This window comes from Nicotiana sylvestris, chromosome 6 (genome assembly GCF_000393655.2).
Source record: "Nicotiana sylvestris chromosome 6, ASM39365v2, whole genome shotgun sequence".
NCBI lineage: Eukaryota > Viridiplantae > Streptophyta > Magnoliopsida > Solanales > Solanaceae > Nicotiana > Nicotiana sylvestris.
Window position 1 is genome coordinate 75,094,534 of NC_091062.1, and position 16,102 is coordinate 75,110,635.

The 16,102-nt window shown below is 36.0% G+C and overlaps 2 protein-coding genes across 2 annotated transcripts; both read right to left on the bottom strand.

Moving 5' to 3' along the window:
* Positions 1–3,107: 3,107 nt before the first annotated feature.
* LOC104213102 (IAA-amino acid hydrolase ILR1-like 5) lies at positions 3,108–7,170 on the bottom strand. Its single transcript, XM_009762521.2, has 5 exons — positions 6,639–7,170; positions 6,035–6,160; positions 4,484–4,798; positions 4,158–4,286; positions 3,108–3,602 (listed from the first exon to the last, which is right to left on the bottom strand). Exons 1-5 carry the CDS (start codon positions 6,990–6,992, stop codon positions 3,222–3,224), a joined length of 1,305 nt encoding a protein of 434 aa, XP_009760823.1. The 5' UTR covers positions 6,993–7,170; the 3' UTR covers positions 3,108–3,221.
* A 3,292-nt stretch (positions 7,171–10,462) lies between these two features.
* On the bottom strand, positions 10,463–15,520 carry LOC104213101 (NAC domain-containing protein 91-like). The gene is made up of 6 exons (XM_009762518.2): positions 15,017–15,520; positions 13,341–13,621; positions 12,145–12,450; positions 11,660–12,034; positions 11,063–11,536; positions 10,463–10,978 (listed from the first exon to the last, which is right to left on the bottom strand). The coding sequence occupies exons 1-6, from the start codon at positions 15,234–15,236 to the stop codon at positions 10,697–10,699; spliced, it is 1,938 nt and encodes a 645-aa protein (XP_009760820.1). The 5' UTR covers positions 15,237–15,520; the 3' UTR covers positions 10,463–10,696.
* Between the last annotated feature and the right edge of the window lie 582 nt (positions 15,521–16,102).

The window sequence follows — 16,102 nt, forward strand, 5'->3', positions numbered from 1 at the left end:
CTGATATGATTCAAGAACCAGACGAAAACGAGAATATCAAAATAACCATGGAGGAGCTCAAAGATGTAATATTATTTGTCCACTGACCTGACAGAAAAGTTTACATCGAAGCAAACTTGAGCCCGAAAATGAAAGGTAAGTTAATTCAATTTTTACGTGCTAACGCAGACTGCTTTGCTTGGTCACATTCAGATATGACAGGTATATTGTTGAAGGTGATAACCCATAAGATGAATGAGGATCCATTACATCCACCTGTTAAACAGAAGAAAAGGAAGCAAAGAGCATTTAAAAATCAAGTAATCCAGGATGAGGTACAAAAACTTTTGAAAATTCATTCAATATGAGAGGTAAAGTACCCTAACTTTCTAGATAATACTGTTGTGGTTCCAAAAAAAGAATGGAAAGTGACGAGTCTATGTAGATTATACTGATTTAAATAAGGTTTGTCCTAAATATTCATTTCCTTTACTGCACATAGACCAGTTAATTGATTCTACCGCAGGTCATGAGCTTTTAAGTTTTTTAGATGCTTATTCTGGTTATAATCAGATAAAAATGGACCCTCTAGATGAGGAAAAGACCCCATTTATCATTGATAGTGAGACTTATTTCTATAAAGTCATGCCATTTAGCTTGAAAAATGCTGGCAACGTATCAAAGATTGGTGACCAAAATATTTCAAGAACAATTGGAAAAAACTATGGAGGTGTACATAGATAATATGCTGGTCAAGTCAACACAAGAAGGGGACCATTTTCAACATTTGGCTGAAACCTTCGAAATTCTTCGCAAGTACAACATGAAGTTGAACCCGGAAAAATACGCTATTGGCGTGGCTTCAGGTAACTTTTTGGGGGTATTCAATTAAATCCCACGCAGATCAAATCTATTGAAAAAATACCTGATGTACTCATGAGAAAGAAAGAAGTATAGAGATTAACAGGTAGGGTAGCGGCTCTAGGAAGGTTTATATCCAAATCACCAGAAAAATGCGTTAAGTTCTTTTCAGTATTGAAAAAGCAAAATCAGTTTGAATGGACTGACGAATGTCAACAAGCTCTGAAAGATTTAAAGTCGTACTTGTCAAAACTGCCCCTGTTAGCAAAGCTAAAGGATGAGGAAAGATTGCTCATCTACCTTGTTGTCTCAGAAGTGGCGGTAAGCGTGGTACCTATACATGAAGACAAAGGTAAACAATCTTCGATCTATTATGTTAGTAAGTCTTTATTAGATGTTAAGACACGATACCCTCACTTAGAAAAACTTGCTTTAGCTTTAATTATGGCATCAAGGAAGTTACGACCTTACTTTCAATGTCATCATATTTCTGTTGTAACTGTTTTTCCACTAAGGAATATATTACATAAATAAGAATTATCAGGAAGGTTAGCTAAATGGGCTATAAAGCTTAGCGAATATAATATCATATACCAGCCTTAACTGCTATAAAGTTTCAGGTGTTAGCATATTTCTTAGCAGATTTTAGCTCAAGCCTAATTCCTGAAGCAGTAAAAGACAACGAATATTTATCGGAGATAATCCAGGGACTTGGACCTTGTTTACTGACGGTTCTTCAAACGTTAAAAGAGCAGGTTTGGGAATTGTTTTAATTCTGCCCTCAGGTAAAATCATAAGGCAAACAATAAAATGTTACCCAATTACTAACAACGAGGAAGAGTATGAAGTTGTGATTGTAGGTTTGGAGCTCCCCAGAGAGTTTGGTATTGAATAAACCGTAATCAAAAGTGACTCACAGTTAGTAGTCAATCAAATGCAAGAACTTACGTGGCAAGAGAAACACGAATGCAACAGTACCTTGAAAAGGTACGAGAATTGTTGAGGTAGTTCCAGATATGGAAAGCTATACAAATACCCGAGGAGGAAAAATGCAGAAGCAGGCGCATTGGCAAATCTCGCATCCATCACTATGCAAAAAATGCTGTTGTGGTACACTTATTTCATTCGGCCCTCGATGAAACCAAGAATGAGGTAAATTTCAATAATTTAATATGGGATTAGAGAAACGATTTTGTAAAATTTTGTAGTATGGAATTTTGCTCGTGGATAAAAAGAAATCCCAATTACTACGGTTGAAGGCTGCTCAAAATTACTTGATACGAGGGACTTTGTATCGCAAAATATTTGGTGGACCTTTAGCACGATGCCTTGGACCTTCACAAACAGAATACGTAATGAGAGAAGTAAATGAGGGCATCGCGGCAATCATGCTGGGGGAAGATCGTTGGTAAAAACACTAATTAAAGCAGGATACTATTGGCCAAAAATGGAAGTGTTCGACAATCAATGTTGAAGTGTTCGGCCAAGCTTTTGAAAGGAAAAAAAGTGCTTTTGAGGAGAAGCACAAGTAGTTTTGGAGAAGCATAAAAAAGTAGTTTCTCTCCAAAAGCACTTTTTGAAAAGCACTTTTGAGAAAAATACACTTAGAAGCAGTTTTTAAAAGTTTGGTCAAACACTAATTGATGCTCAGAAGTGTTTTTCAAATTAATTATCCAAACATAAACTGCTTCTCACCAAAAGTACTTTTAAGAAAAACACTTCTCAAAATAAGCTGATAGCTTGGCCAAAAACGCTACCAGAAGCATTAATTACAACTTAACTCACACAGACTAAGAAAGAAAGTGATGTTAGTTTTGAGTTATTATACGACAAACCAAAGGGAATATCGAGATTGCTTTGGACCTAAAAAGATAGCACACATTAGCAGATTTGTATAGTTTGGTTTGGCGCTCCTTTGATTAACCAATACTAAGGGGCAAAACCTTAATCGAAATTTAATTTCCTTTAATTTGTTTTGAACCCAGAAATTTCAGTACTCAAAGCCATTATGATATTTGCAAATGTTTCTAGCGCTTGCATCATCCGGCTGAATACTTCCGCTCTTATCCAATCCACTGAATGCTACATTTTTTTTTTTTTTTTTTTTTGGATCTAAACAATATTATTTCATTAAACCAGTGCAATAGCCAGAATACTTGGATACAGATAATACCAAAATAAAGGGAAAGGAATACCAAAATTCAAAGGTTATTGGGTTATTGGAAGAGAAACTTTAAAGAGCGCTAGAGTTACCATGGCAAATGAACTACCTGAACAGACAGTCATCACTTTCAATTTAATTGTTAATCGTTATAACATATACAATGCACAGAATGTATGAGTAGTGATTGGAACATTTAACTAACAACAATGTAAATTATCTAAACCGCAATGGGATGTTGGTAATCATTCAGATACATCTCTGCTATGGCTGTGTGCAACGCTGCTCCAATTGGCAGGACATCCTCATCGAGAAAGAAGTGAGGGGAGTGTGGAGCGTGGGTAGAGCCCAGTTTTTCATTTCTGATTCCAATTTGAAACATAACTCCAGGGATCAATTCTTGATAGAAGGCAAAGTCCTCACCTGCCATAACCTTTTCAGTTTCCTTGATGTTCTCGGAACCAAGCAGGAGTTTGCCAACCCTCCCTACATGTTGATGTAAGCGCTCATCATTTATGCAAGCTGGATATGCTGGGAAATCCTCCTCTTTCATGTCAATGTACGCCTTACACCTATGCACAGCAGCCTGTCCTTCAATTACCTGCAGGCTCCATGTAAATATGTGTTACAAATGCACAAAATTGCCACAAGAAATCTAGGTTCTGTTCACATTAATTAGTAAGATCTTGCCGCAATACTTGACATTGAAGACGATTAGCATCTAATTCAACAATGCGAAATAGAAATAGAGGATTCAATAATAAAAATGATAAGCTTCTATGTTGAGGACAGGCATAAAATTGATTTTGACAAAGAAAGAGAAGCAAAGCAGGGAAAGATGATCAGTTATGAATGCTAGAGTTACATGGCATTTTCATGGGAAAATTGCAAGCAGACCACAAGTTATATCATTCATTCAGCTGAGACTTCTATATTCATGTGAACACGTGTTCGAGAATTATTCACCCTTAATCTTATTAATTTGATTACGTAGCTCTCAGTACCTAAGAAGGCTCAGTTTAAGGCTATTAAACATCACTCAAAAAAATCACTAAATTTTTTAACAGAAAACTACATGTTGAAGACATCTGGCAGACAATCTAGTGTGCAGATGTTGATAGTCAACAACAGTCAAAGGTTCATGTAAGCAACCTACCTCTTTCACCCTCTTTTGAAGTTGAAGCAAGCCTTCAGTTGTAAGACTCCTCAGAGTTCCCCCAAATTCAACATAAGGCGGAATTACGTTTGATGCTGATCCACCTCTGACATAAGTAACAGAAAGAACCTTCAGGCAGAAATGAGAATTTCAATCTCAGTCAGCTTAACTGTCAATGAGGCTTCAGGTCTCAAATGCTATACTGCTTTCTAAAACAAGAAATGTTCCTGAAGGGAATATATGTACCTACATAATTATGTGTCTGTGTGTCTCTGTGTGTGTGTAAACCAAAGATTTATACTTCTAATTGAGATTAGGCTACATACTTGACTATGAAGGGGATCTACTTCTCTTGAGATGAGCTGCTGCAATGCCACAACTGCAAATGATGCAGCAAGTATTGGATCCACAGTAGCATGGGGTTCTGCAGCATGCCCACCTTTTCCTTCTATTTTTGCCTCAAAGAAGGAAACAGCAGCTAAAATCGGCCCAGGACTAGTACCGATGCTCCCTGTAGGTCTTTTAAAATCAACATGCATTCCAAATATAGCTTCTGCATCACCTAGAGCCCCTTCGTTGATCATATGATATGCACCAGCTCCTCCCTCCTCCGCAGGTTGGAAAACAAGTCTTACCGTTCCCTTTTCGGGTTCAAAAAATAAAAATAGAGACAAGCAACAAATCAACTTTCTATTGTAGACTACCCCAAGAATGGATAGATAATGAATGATGCCACACAAAGGGCAAAAACAGATTAAGTCAATTCGAACAGTGCTTTACGAGTGTCATGTGACAAATGTATTCTTATAAAGTTGAAAAGAAATATCTAATAGTATCAGTCAGACAATTACAGACTAACAAGTAATTAGAAAGTGTGGTTCAGTCTTGAATTCCTTTTTATTGGTCAAGCAAAAAAGAATTCAAAAAAACATTCATGGTTTCCTCGTTTCCTATACATGCAGCCATGTATTGTTATTGTAATGTAGATAGAAGTTATCGGTCTTCTCAGCTTCTTTTTCGTGGTTCCAGAGAGAAATTGATTTGGGCCAATGCTCCGTCATCTACCATTTCCTTCAACAGGTTCTGATCGATCCTCTCTCTTGACCGGAAAATTTCTCGTCATGCCTGAATTAGTTTCTCTGGTTGCTTCATCTGGATGTGAACTCGCAAGCCATGGAGGATCAGAGGGCTAGGTTCTCCACATCGAGACAATTGATGAATCATGAATGGTCACAACTATGTTCAATGGGCAAAATCACTTTATATGTTCATCTAAGGAAAAGGCAAAAATGATTAACCACAGGCACTGCTAGTCACCCACAGAAGGACGATCCAAGTTTCAGATTTAAAGAATCAAAGAATAACATGGTCATATCCAAGTTAAGAAGCATCATCGATAACAAACAGCACAACTATTCCTTTTTTGCGACACTGCTATGAAATTTGGACTGTTCCGAGGGAGACATGTGAATAAGTGAACTAAATCTGATAACAAAGCAAAAAGATATCCTTTTTGGTCTATTCCTTTTGAGTCTGTTCTTTCATTATCTCGACAAAGTACACTTAATACCCCCCTCTATTAAAGAATGTTTTCATCTATCTTCTTACAGTCCTCTATGTTTAAGAAATACCCCCTTTTAGAATAAGCTCCAAAGGCCTAGTGTACATGCAAACCTAGATAAGAAGTCAAAGCACAACGGATAAAATGATCAGCATAATCACTATAGCGCAAACCTAATATTATTACTTCTGAGAACAAGACAATCTGGTCATTGGTCAACATTGTGCAAAAAATCTTTTGTTAAAGAATCACACAAGCACAAATTACATTCCAAATGAATCAGCATTAGTGAAGTGGGTAAGGTTAACAAACTTACATTAAGTTTGTCCTTTCGCTCATTCAGCAGCTTAGCAGCGCCAAGAAGCATCGCCGTGTGGGCATCATGTCCACATCCATGCATTTTGCCAGTAACTTTGCTCTTATGCTCCCATTCAACAAGCTCCTATGGTTATATTCACTCGAGAATAATGTTAGAGACATTCCATAACTAAATATGCACACTATTAAGAATATTTCTTTCTAACTACACCTATTTAAGCTTCACAAAGCATAGCCAGTTGCAGATTCAAATAAAGTTGGAGGATTGTGCTAGGTTGACGACCGGTGCATAAATAATTTAACTATATTGAATCCTCTCAATTAGATACAAGAAGATTCATATAACTAGGGGCAGAGCAACCTTATCCAAGGGGAGTTAACTGATACCCTTTGGGTCGAAAATTACACAGGGTAAATAGGTCAATTTTTTTATTTTTTTTTTGTATATACACTATATATTGAATCTCCGTGGCTTTTTCGTCTTTACTTCTTTATATGTTGATTCCCCTTAGGGAACAACCTAGCTCCGAACTGCATATAACTGCCCAACTAATTGACGATTGAGGTATAATTGATTGATAGTAAAAAAATTGTGTATGAACCTGGAGAGGAAGGGCATCCATATCAGCTCGTAAAGCAACAACAGGAGGAGAACTGCTGCCAATTAGAGCAACAAGACCAGTTTTGGCAAAAGGGTATTCATAATAAATGCCAAGTTTATCAAGTTCAGTACGAATGAGAGCACTGGTGTTATATTCTTGGAATCTGAGTTCTGGGTATTCATGAATTATCCTTCTTATGGATACTAACCAATCTTTATCTTGTATTGCTGAGCTCAGTACCTGCTTACCATATTCTTGATCAAAGTAGCTACCTTGAACTTGAATGGAATGTAAGAGGATGAAGCACAAAAGCGACAAATGAGAACATGTTGCCAGTTTTTGGTAAAATTCCATTCGCGATCAAACAGTAAAGGGGATATTTACAACTGGAGTAGCAATCTCTGAAGATTATTTCTGGGGGTATAAGAGAGCATTTTCTTCAACTATTGGGTGTTTGACACTTTGACTGACTCGGGGGGTACTTATGTGATTTTCTTTCATTTTGTCGCTGTTTTCAATGATAAAATGAAATGATCTTTTTTGCTCACTTCTAATTTGAATAGAAGAAACTGTATATAGTCAACTCCAAATTCCAATCAATGAGCAACACGGTTATTAGAAAAAAATCAGCTTTGGAATGTTTTTAAATTCGACCCCTAGCCCACTCGGTAAATGATTTTTGTTACAATTTGGAGAAATTCAAAAATAGCTAGATTTACGAGTGATCATTCAAAAATAGTTACAGTTTCAAAAATAATTAAAATTTAGTTACTTTTTATGTAAATATAAATCTGAACGAAAACACTGTTCAAAATCCGAAAAATATTCCAGCATAAGTATACTTGAACTACAATATAATATACTGGAGTTCCAGTAAAATATACCGGTCCAGCGTAATATGCTGGAAGTTCATACACTGGTGCTCCAATCTCCAGTATATTATGTTGGAACTTTCCGCATATTGGAGTTCCAGCATAATATGCTGGAAGTTCATACACAGGTGCACCGATCTCCAGTATATTATGCTGGACTGGTCCTTGTTTCAACAAAATAGTGACTATTTTTAAACGACCAGTCTAAAAACTAGCTAGGCCATACTATTTTTAACGTTGTTTCCGGTCCCACCAAACTTGTTAAATGCTGTTGAGGATTACTCAAAGATTACCATAAGAATTACTCAAGTGAAGATAGGAGCATTAGGGCGACAGGTAAAACTTATCTAATTTTCTTACTTTTAACTTTTTTAAAACAATATTTTTATATAAGTTAAAACTCTTTATGTAACAGAAACTAGGGAAAATTTCACATAAAAATAACTGGGCTCCCTACTATTAATTTTATAACCTATATTTTAATGGAATTTTTACACCCTATAGAAAATTTTAGTACCCTATTTATTTTAAATAAATACCATTTTAAAATATTATATCCTATAGATACCTTTTATACTTTATAGCCAAATATCTAATTATAGTTACATCCTACATTTAAGGCACCATATATGCTAAATAATATTTTTCTCTCTCCTTTTTAGTCTTTTCTCTCACATAATCACAGTAAAATTGACTAACCACGTTCTCTCTCTCTTTTTGCATACACTTTACTCTTTCTCCCTCAACCCACGATTCATACCTCTTCTCCCACCCAAATTCTCTAGTTCTCCTCCATTATCACTCCATTACAATCGCTTAGGGTAAGTTTAATTCGTTGATTTTGATAGACAAAGAGCAATTGATTCAACTGTAGCGGCTCGATTCTGCTTGGCAGTGGTCGTCGAAGTAGGGTTCACAGCTTTTGCGTAATTCATGGCTTCGTTTGTGGGATTTGAGGGCTGGGATTGTTTGTAGTTGTTGTAGGAGGTTGGGCAGATGTGTTAGGGGGCTGACCAGCCGGAATTAATGGCTGGCCGCCGGCCGGCAAAGCCATAAGGTTGTTTCTCTCTCTAGATCGCCCAAATCGCCTATTTGTATTCAGTTGTATTCGAATGTATATTTCAGCTGTATTCACATGTATTCAGTATCATTCATTTATATATTTTAGATGTATTAAAAAGTTATGCGTATTCTCTTGTATTCAGTTTTAATCAGTTGTATTTAACTATTTTATTCAGTAGTAGTTAGTTGTATTCAAATGTTTTATACAACTGTATTCAGTTGTATTCAGTTGTAGTTAGTTATATTCAACTATTTTATTCAGTAGAAGTTAGTTATATTTTGTTGCATTCAAGAGTTTTATTCAGCTGTATTCAATTGTATTTTGTTGTATTCAAGTGTTTTATTCAGATGAATTAAGTTGTATTTTATTGTATTCAACTGTATACAGTTCTACTCAACTATATTATTCATATGTATTTCTCTTTATTCAGCTATAATCTTTATTATGTATCTTTCAAATACAGATTAATGAGGGATCATTTTAGTTCGTTGAGTTAAATTAGGAGAATATCATGTGATTTGATTTCCTTCCGTTTTTAACCAGTTTAACCTCCAGATTTTGTGCAGATACGTTACTGTATTTAACGTTAATGCCGCTTGAATACAGCTAAATACATGTCAAACTTAGCTGGAATTCCAGTTTTTACGCCTATTTTTTTGTTGTATTAATGAATACAATAGCTTAAATACATGAAATACATTGTATAAAAACATAAAAGGTATCTATAACACGTAATATAGCAAAAGATATCTATAGATGGCTAATTAGACCTAAAAGATGGTGCTTTATGAAAAATTCTCTATTTTAATTTACAACCAACTAGCCCAAAAATAATAGTCTAATACTCAATATTCAACTCCAAAAGATTCTCAAAATTACTATTTAATTTTAAAAAAAGATTGCTCAAGCTTTTAAGTTAATTTTTGAATCAGTGGTTGTGACTCAAATATTAGTTCAACAAACCAAATACATTTGGGTGGTGAAAATTAAATTTTTAACAAGCTTAAATATGTGGGTTTAAATTTCGAATTTGATTTTGTGAGATTTAGAGTGGGTGTTATTTAGATTTGTTAGAAATAGTATAAGGATGTTGTATATAAAATTTGAAGTCATTTAATGGAGATTTGGACTGGTTTTGAACAAGAATTGTAACTGAAAATCGTGGAAGAAGTTCGTCTACAGATGCTTGTATAAAGGTGTATAAAAATGTATAATAGTGTATAAGATGTGTTTATACACTCATATACACTATTATACAAGATTATACATAATTATACAAAAAATTGACTTCGTCTTCTACCTTGCATCTTTTCTGAAATTTAACTCAAATCTTGTTCAAATCTACTCCAAATCACTTCAAATTTAAATTTTGAACTCCTTTTGATATTTTCAATCAATTGGAACAACACCCAATCCAAACAACTAACAAACTCAAAAAAATCTTATTTTCGAAAGCAAAGCTTTAAATGACCTTCAATGGTGGACTTCTACTCTTCAATTTTCTGACATTGCAAACAGGGGGAGAAGCAGAAAACACATGGCCTCTTGAAGCATATGTAGAAGATGTGAGAAGAAGAGAGAGTAAAAACAATAGTTGTGAGAACACAGATTTAACTCCATAGCTTTTAGAAGCAATGGTGGTAAGAACATAGATTTTGAATTTACTAATGCTTTCAAAATATGTACGATATGGGCTAGGTAGGGTAAAACTTAAAAACATGAGCTATTTTTTGTTATGGTGTGAAGTCATATGTATTTTCTTGTAATTCTTTCCAGAAACTACATAAAAAGTAGATTAAGTCATAGTTTTTATAATTAAAATATTTAGTATCATGCTAAAACATTTATAATAAGGGGAAAAAGTTATTTGACTCTAAATAATGATCATATTATACAAATCTTTGGATAAGATCTAAATTAACTGAAATCCATACACGATATGGTACTATTTCAGAAACTTATGTACAAAACGAAGCCAGTTGTAAACTATACTACTATTAACTTACAATCTGTCTCAGCTCGAGCTCCTCAGCTATAAAACAGGTAAGCGGGTTCATGCTACTGCGAGCACCTCTTATCATCCATCAACAACTTATTTACAAAATTACGTTTGGGGAAGCAGACTATCTCAGCTTAAAGCATATCCCCAGAATTCCTAAGAAGACTATGATTACACTTACAGCTACGAGTGCCTTGGATATGTAGAAACTTGATGAAAATGAACTCAATGCTGCCGTCTTTGAAGCTTCATCAACTGGAAAATCATCTGTATCTTTCGCATTTGCACTCAAGTCTTCAGCCACTCGACCATACCCTTTAAATTCTTTGCACATGGTATCTTGTGTCTTATCACTGGAGATAGCAGCTCCAGCAGTAGAACTGTCTTCAATGGAGAATTTATCACTCTGCACATGCCAATTATAATATATTTCAATGTTGTCACCTTTTTGCTTGTTTTTTTTTTTGGGTGAGGGATTGGGGAGACTTACCTCAGACACAGTTAACAGTCCTTTGTAATTTGCTCCACCCTTATCAGAATCAATAGGCGTACGACACTGAACACTTCCAGCTTGAAGTTTCATTTGGAAACGTATTCTTCTATGAGAAGTTCCTTGTGTTCCAGATCCAAACTGCTTGTCATCAGGTTGATTCTGCTTGAGCCGAGTCCTTAGTTTTATTCCAGTTCCAAAACCAGAATCACTGCCTACAGTGCTATAAGTGCTAGAGTCTTCAACATTTAGTAAGAACGGGACCTGCATTCCACCAGAACCAGCAGACAAAGCAGCATCTCCAGGGTAGTCATTGTTAAGGAAGTCAAGATTCCCCATCGAGTGATCATTGCTAACATTAGGTGTCGCAAACGCCACTTCCACTGTAGTTGCAACAGAATTAACCTCTCTCGTTAGTGCAGTCTGCGCAGAATTTCCCCGCAGCACCTCGGGTTCAAAAAAATCTGTCCCAACCTGGGATAAAAGAACATCAGCAGATCAGTTTTCCGAGAAAACAGTTAAATTTTCAAGTAACTGATGTCTTGAGATAACTTGCAATTGCACGAAAAAGAAAGACACCTACAGAGCTCCACTTACTGGCTCTTGCATAACTTGTGCCTTCGACTCACTACACAATCCAAAGTCCTTAACTGGTGACCTTGTTATAGTGTTAATACTGTTTGATGCAAACTGGACTGTCCTCAATTCCAGTCCAGAATCTTCATAGGAAAGCTCATCAGAGCTGTCAAGAACTGAGTTGAAAAACTCATTAATATCAAAGGCATTTGTTCCATTCTGAAACTGGACATCCTTTTGATCATGGCTCATCTCATTGATCACAGGAGCATGTAAGTACGAAGATCCAAACTCCACCTGCAACTGTGCATGCAACGGGGAGCAGATCTTCCAATCAAGATGCTGTGGTGAAGTGTCACAAAAGATTTCCAATAATTTCTCTAACTCGGGATCCGACTAAAATATGAAGCAAAAAAAAAAAGTAGAATATTAGTTTAATCAATTGTCTTGCATGGAAAACTCAATATTTAAAATAAGACAAAAAAAAATGTAATAAGTCTACTTACTGGTACTGATGTTATGTCCAACATCTGATCTTCAGTATCATCAACAGTGCAACTATCGCCACGACTTTCAATAGGTAATCTTGTGCCATGTGTTTCGCCTCCAGAGATTTTTGGTGGATTTCTTTTATCACTATCACTTTCCATGATTGGAGATGGAGCCACTGCATCTGATATTTCATCATCAGGTGATTTTCCAACAGCAGGAGAAGAAACAAGCTGTTGAACCTCATCCAAGTGTGAACTTTCAACATTTTCATCTTGCTTCAACTCATTCTTCTTAAATAGACGACAAAGCACAAAGGCTCCCTGCACCAGGAAAATGTTATCAATACGAACCAAGTTACGTGGCTACATCACAAACAGGAATAGAAACATAAGCTAATAACGATCAAATCTAACAATGGAGCATCTGATCTGCAGTTGTTGACAGGGACATCTAAACTTTAAGTTGTCTGATTTCTGTTACTAGTTTGTGTATCAATGGCATTATAAACAATTCTTTACAGAAAAGAAGCTAGAAGTGCGACTTTTCTTGCAAGAAATGTCAATCGAACCTATTAAAGCTCTTTTACAGAATAAACGTGCAATCATATACAATAATGGGTTTAGATGCTCAGCAAAATCTTTTTGCGGTTATAATAAAGGATTCTACTTATGCATTTATCAATCTGATGCATCTAATACGACAAAATAGTTGGGATAGCTAGATAGATGATTGTGGGTGAGCCAAACACCCAATTACGACATGCTTCTGACACTACTGACAAGTCAAAGAGTAGGATCATATAGAATTATGGATTATAAAATAACTTATTGTAAATTAACTTTGCCTTATGTAGGAACTGTGCTGTCCGTACGAATGGTATGTAAAAATTATAAATAAGTTGGTACACCCAACATTTTGTGGTTCCCAACAGAAGATAAGCGGACTAACTATAAGTCTATACTTTAACTAGCCTATCATATTCCATTCCATTAAAGTAAACACTATTGATTTCATGTCACCTTAGACGTGATTTCTCTGAGTCAAAAGACCGTCATATATACCACTATACATTTCAAGTAGATTAGCTTAACCTATAATTTCACATATGGCACAACCAACCTTTTTCAAGCTAAAATAAAATTATCCAAAAACCAAGATACATGAAAAAGAAGTTCAAATTAAAGAGAGATCAGAGATTCAGAAGCCCAACCTGTCCAGTGTGTGAACCATCCAATGACTTGTCAGTTGCACGATATTCATGAATCACCCAATTAGTCCTCTTCCCTTCAGGAGCTCGCCCAATGTAGTATACCAAAGTCTTCTTCATCCCAATCTTAGCCCCCTTCTTAGTAACTATATTCCTATCTTTACCAGTAGCTTTCCAGTAGCCTTGTTCTGTTGCTCGGTTCAATCGCTGCCCATTTTGGTACTTCCTATCTATGGGACAGAAGAAGAACCAATCATTGTCCTTCGACTCTACCACAGACAAATCTGCGAAAAATTTGAAACAATTTATACAATTATGTTCTTTTTTAATCCTATGAACTTCAAAGCTACAAAGAGAAAGGGTTTTTTTTGTTGTCCGAGTTTCTGAGCTGTAACTACACAGAAATAAAGTGTGGGTGCAGGGAAAGCTGCACCCTGAATCCCTTTAAATTAAAAAGTAATACAATAAACATCATCAGAGTATACCAAATGAATCACATTGCTACAAATGATATTTAGTGGAGCGAAAACCTTGATTATTGTATATGGGTAAAATCGAGCCAGTTGAACATCTCGGTTTCCCGGCAAGACAAACGAAGCAGGAACATGATCGTAAGAAATCGGAATCTGGGCGAGGAGCCTCTCGTATCGGGGTTCGAGCACGACGCCTGCCCTCAGAGGCATCGGAACCACGTCCTCCGAGTCCGGTTCGAGCCTCGAGACTTCGTAGAACATTATCAAACGGCTACACAGGACTAACAAAGGGCCGTGATATCCGTGCCCAACCGGATATCACGACGTAAATCTCGGCCCGTATCGGCATAAAATCAGTGATTAGCGAAACAGGAGATTTTTACCTTTCTTGGAATTGTACTTGGGGTGAAATTCCCCTACTATATAAAGGGGAAAACTTATTATTCATATGAGACATTGTAACACGCATATCAAGGCAATATATTCTTATTCTCTGTGTTATTCAAAATTCTTAATTTTGCTCTTGAGTTCTTCATAAGCGCAAGCTCGGGTTGAAAGCAGGTTCTTCATTGAGCCATTAACCGAGCCCGGGATCACTCTTATCACTGGTTTGGCTATTTATTACGTCTTTCATTTGCTTAATCTAATGCTATTGATCATTTGTATTGAATTAATCCGCATATCCTTAAAACCACATATAAATTCAATTGTTATCCGTTTTAGAGGGTAAACAATTATTTTACGCTATCTAGCTTTGTTTATTCATTTCAAGACGTCCTACTGGAAAAGGGTCAAAAGCACTCAAAAACAAAGCTAAGCACAGTTCTTCCAACTATGAGAAAGAAAAAAAATTATACTTACATATTAAAAAATCAAAAGTAGGTCAACAGATGATCAAGAGCCTCAAAGCTGTTAATCAACATGAGTAACACTAACTAAGCTACAATCTTTTTTATCTCGAGAAGATGAATTGTTACTTTCAAGGAGTTGAATAAGAAACATAACTCAAATCACTTCGCTGACTAGTTAATGAATATCTCCCTCCCACTCCCCCGCCCCCCCCCCCCCCTCACACACACCCAAAATTCGATTTCTTCATGAATTTGCTGACCAGTAGTACAACAGCACACACAAAAAAATAACCTAAAAAAATAAAGAAAAAAGCATTTACAACAAGAAGGGGTGAAAAAGTTGATGAAAACTGACCAGGCAAGTCCGAGGGCTCGAATTTGCAGATATCAACTTCTCGAATGACAGCAACTTTGTCGTGACAACCATTGATCTTCAAGCGCAAATAATGATTGACAAGCTCCTCATCCGTGGGCCGAAAACGATATCCAACAGGTAAAGTATTCAATGGTGGAACTCCCAAGTGTTTGCCCACCGGAAGTCCGGCGATCGAATTATCTCCAGCAATTACGGCCATCACCAAAATTCAAACTTAAAATAAAAAATCCAAAAAGAAAAAGAAAGTGAAAGAATGGACTATTGATTTGAGCTGAATTAGAGAAAAAGAAATACTAATAAAAGGGTGTTGAATGGGTGATGTGGAGAACCCTTTTAACGAATTACAAAAAGATTCCTGGAAAATTCAACAATAAAGAGGAAACATCAGAGAAAGTGACATATGAGTGATGTGACTGTGATTTTGTAAGAAACCCAATACCCAAGCAAAGATAAAGAAAGAGACCGCGTTTTAATTCTTGGATTCTGCTGCATATACCGCGTAGAATAGTACGAAAATCACTGATTAATATCTTGTGAAACGTAACGAAGAAGATAAAGGGCCATGTAAGTCATAGAGCCAATGGCATTTGTACACGTAGGCTTGAAATGTCATCATCCTCCTATATGATGGCGTACTATGTTATGTTTACGAACTAATAAAGGTTAAAGTAATGCCTGTCGGACTAAACATTTTCTGAAGTCTATTCATAATCCAATTCCTCTTGACTAAGATGCTGCGCTGCTTACTATTAAGAATGTTCTAGAAACTTGAAAGCTTGACTCAAATTTATAGTGTGGTGTAGTGTAGATAATAACAAAATTATACAGTAATTTATTTGATTTGTTTTTAAAAAATTGCATCAACATTGATAAAGCTGAATACTAATGAAGTAATTCAATATGAACAAACGAACCGAGTACTTCTTTTTTACATAACATAAATCAATACGAACAAAAGATCCGACTAAGATCTATTTATTTATATTAAGCATTATTGAAGTCCGGAACCAAAATAGCGTAAAATTGGACCCGAGGTCTTGAGTAGCATCATATGATGTATTACCA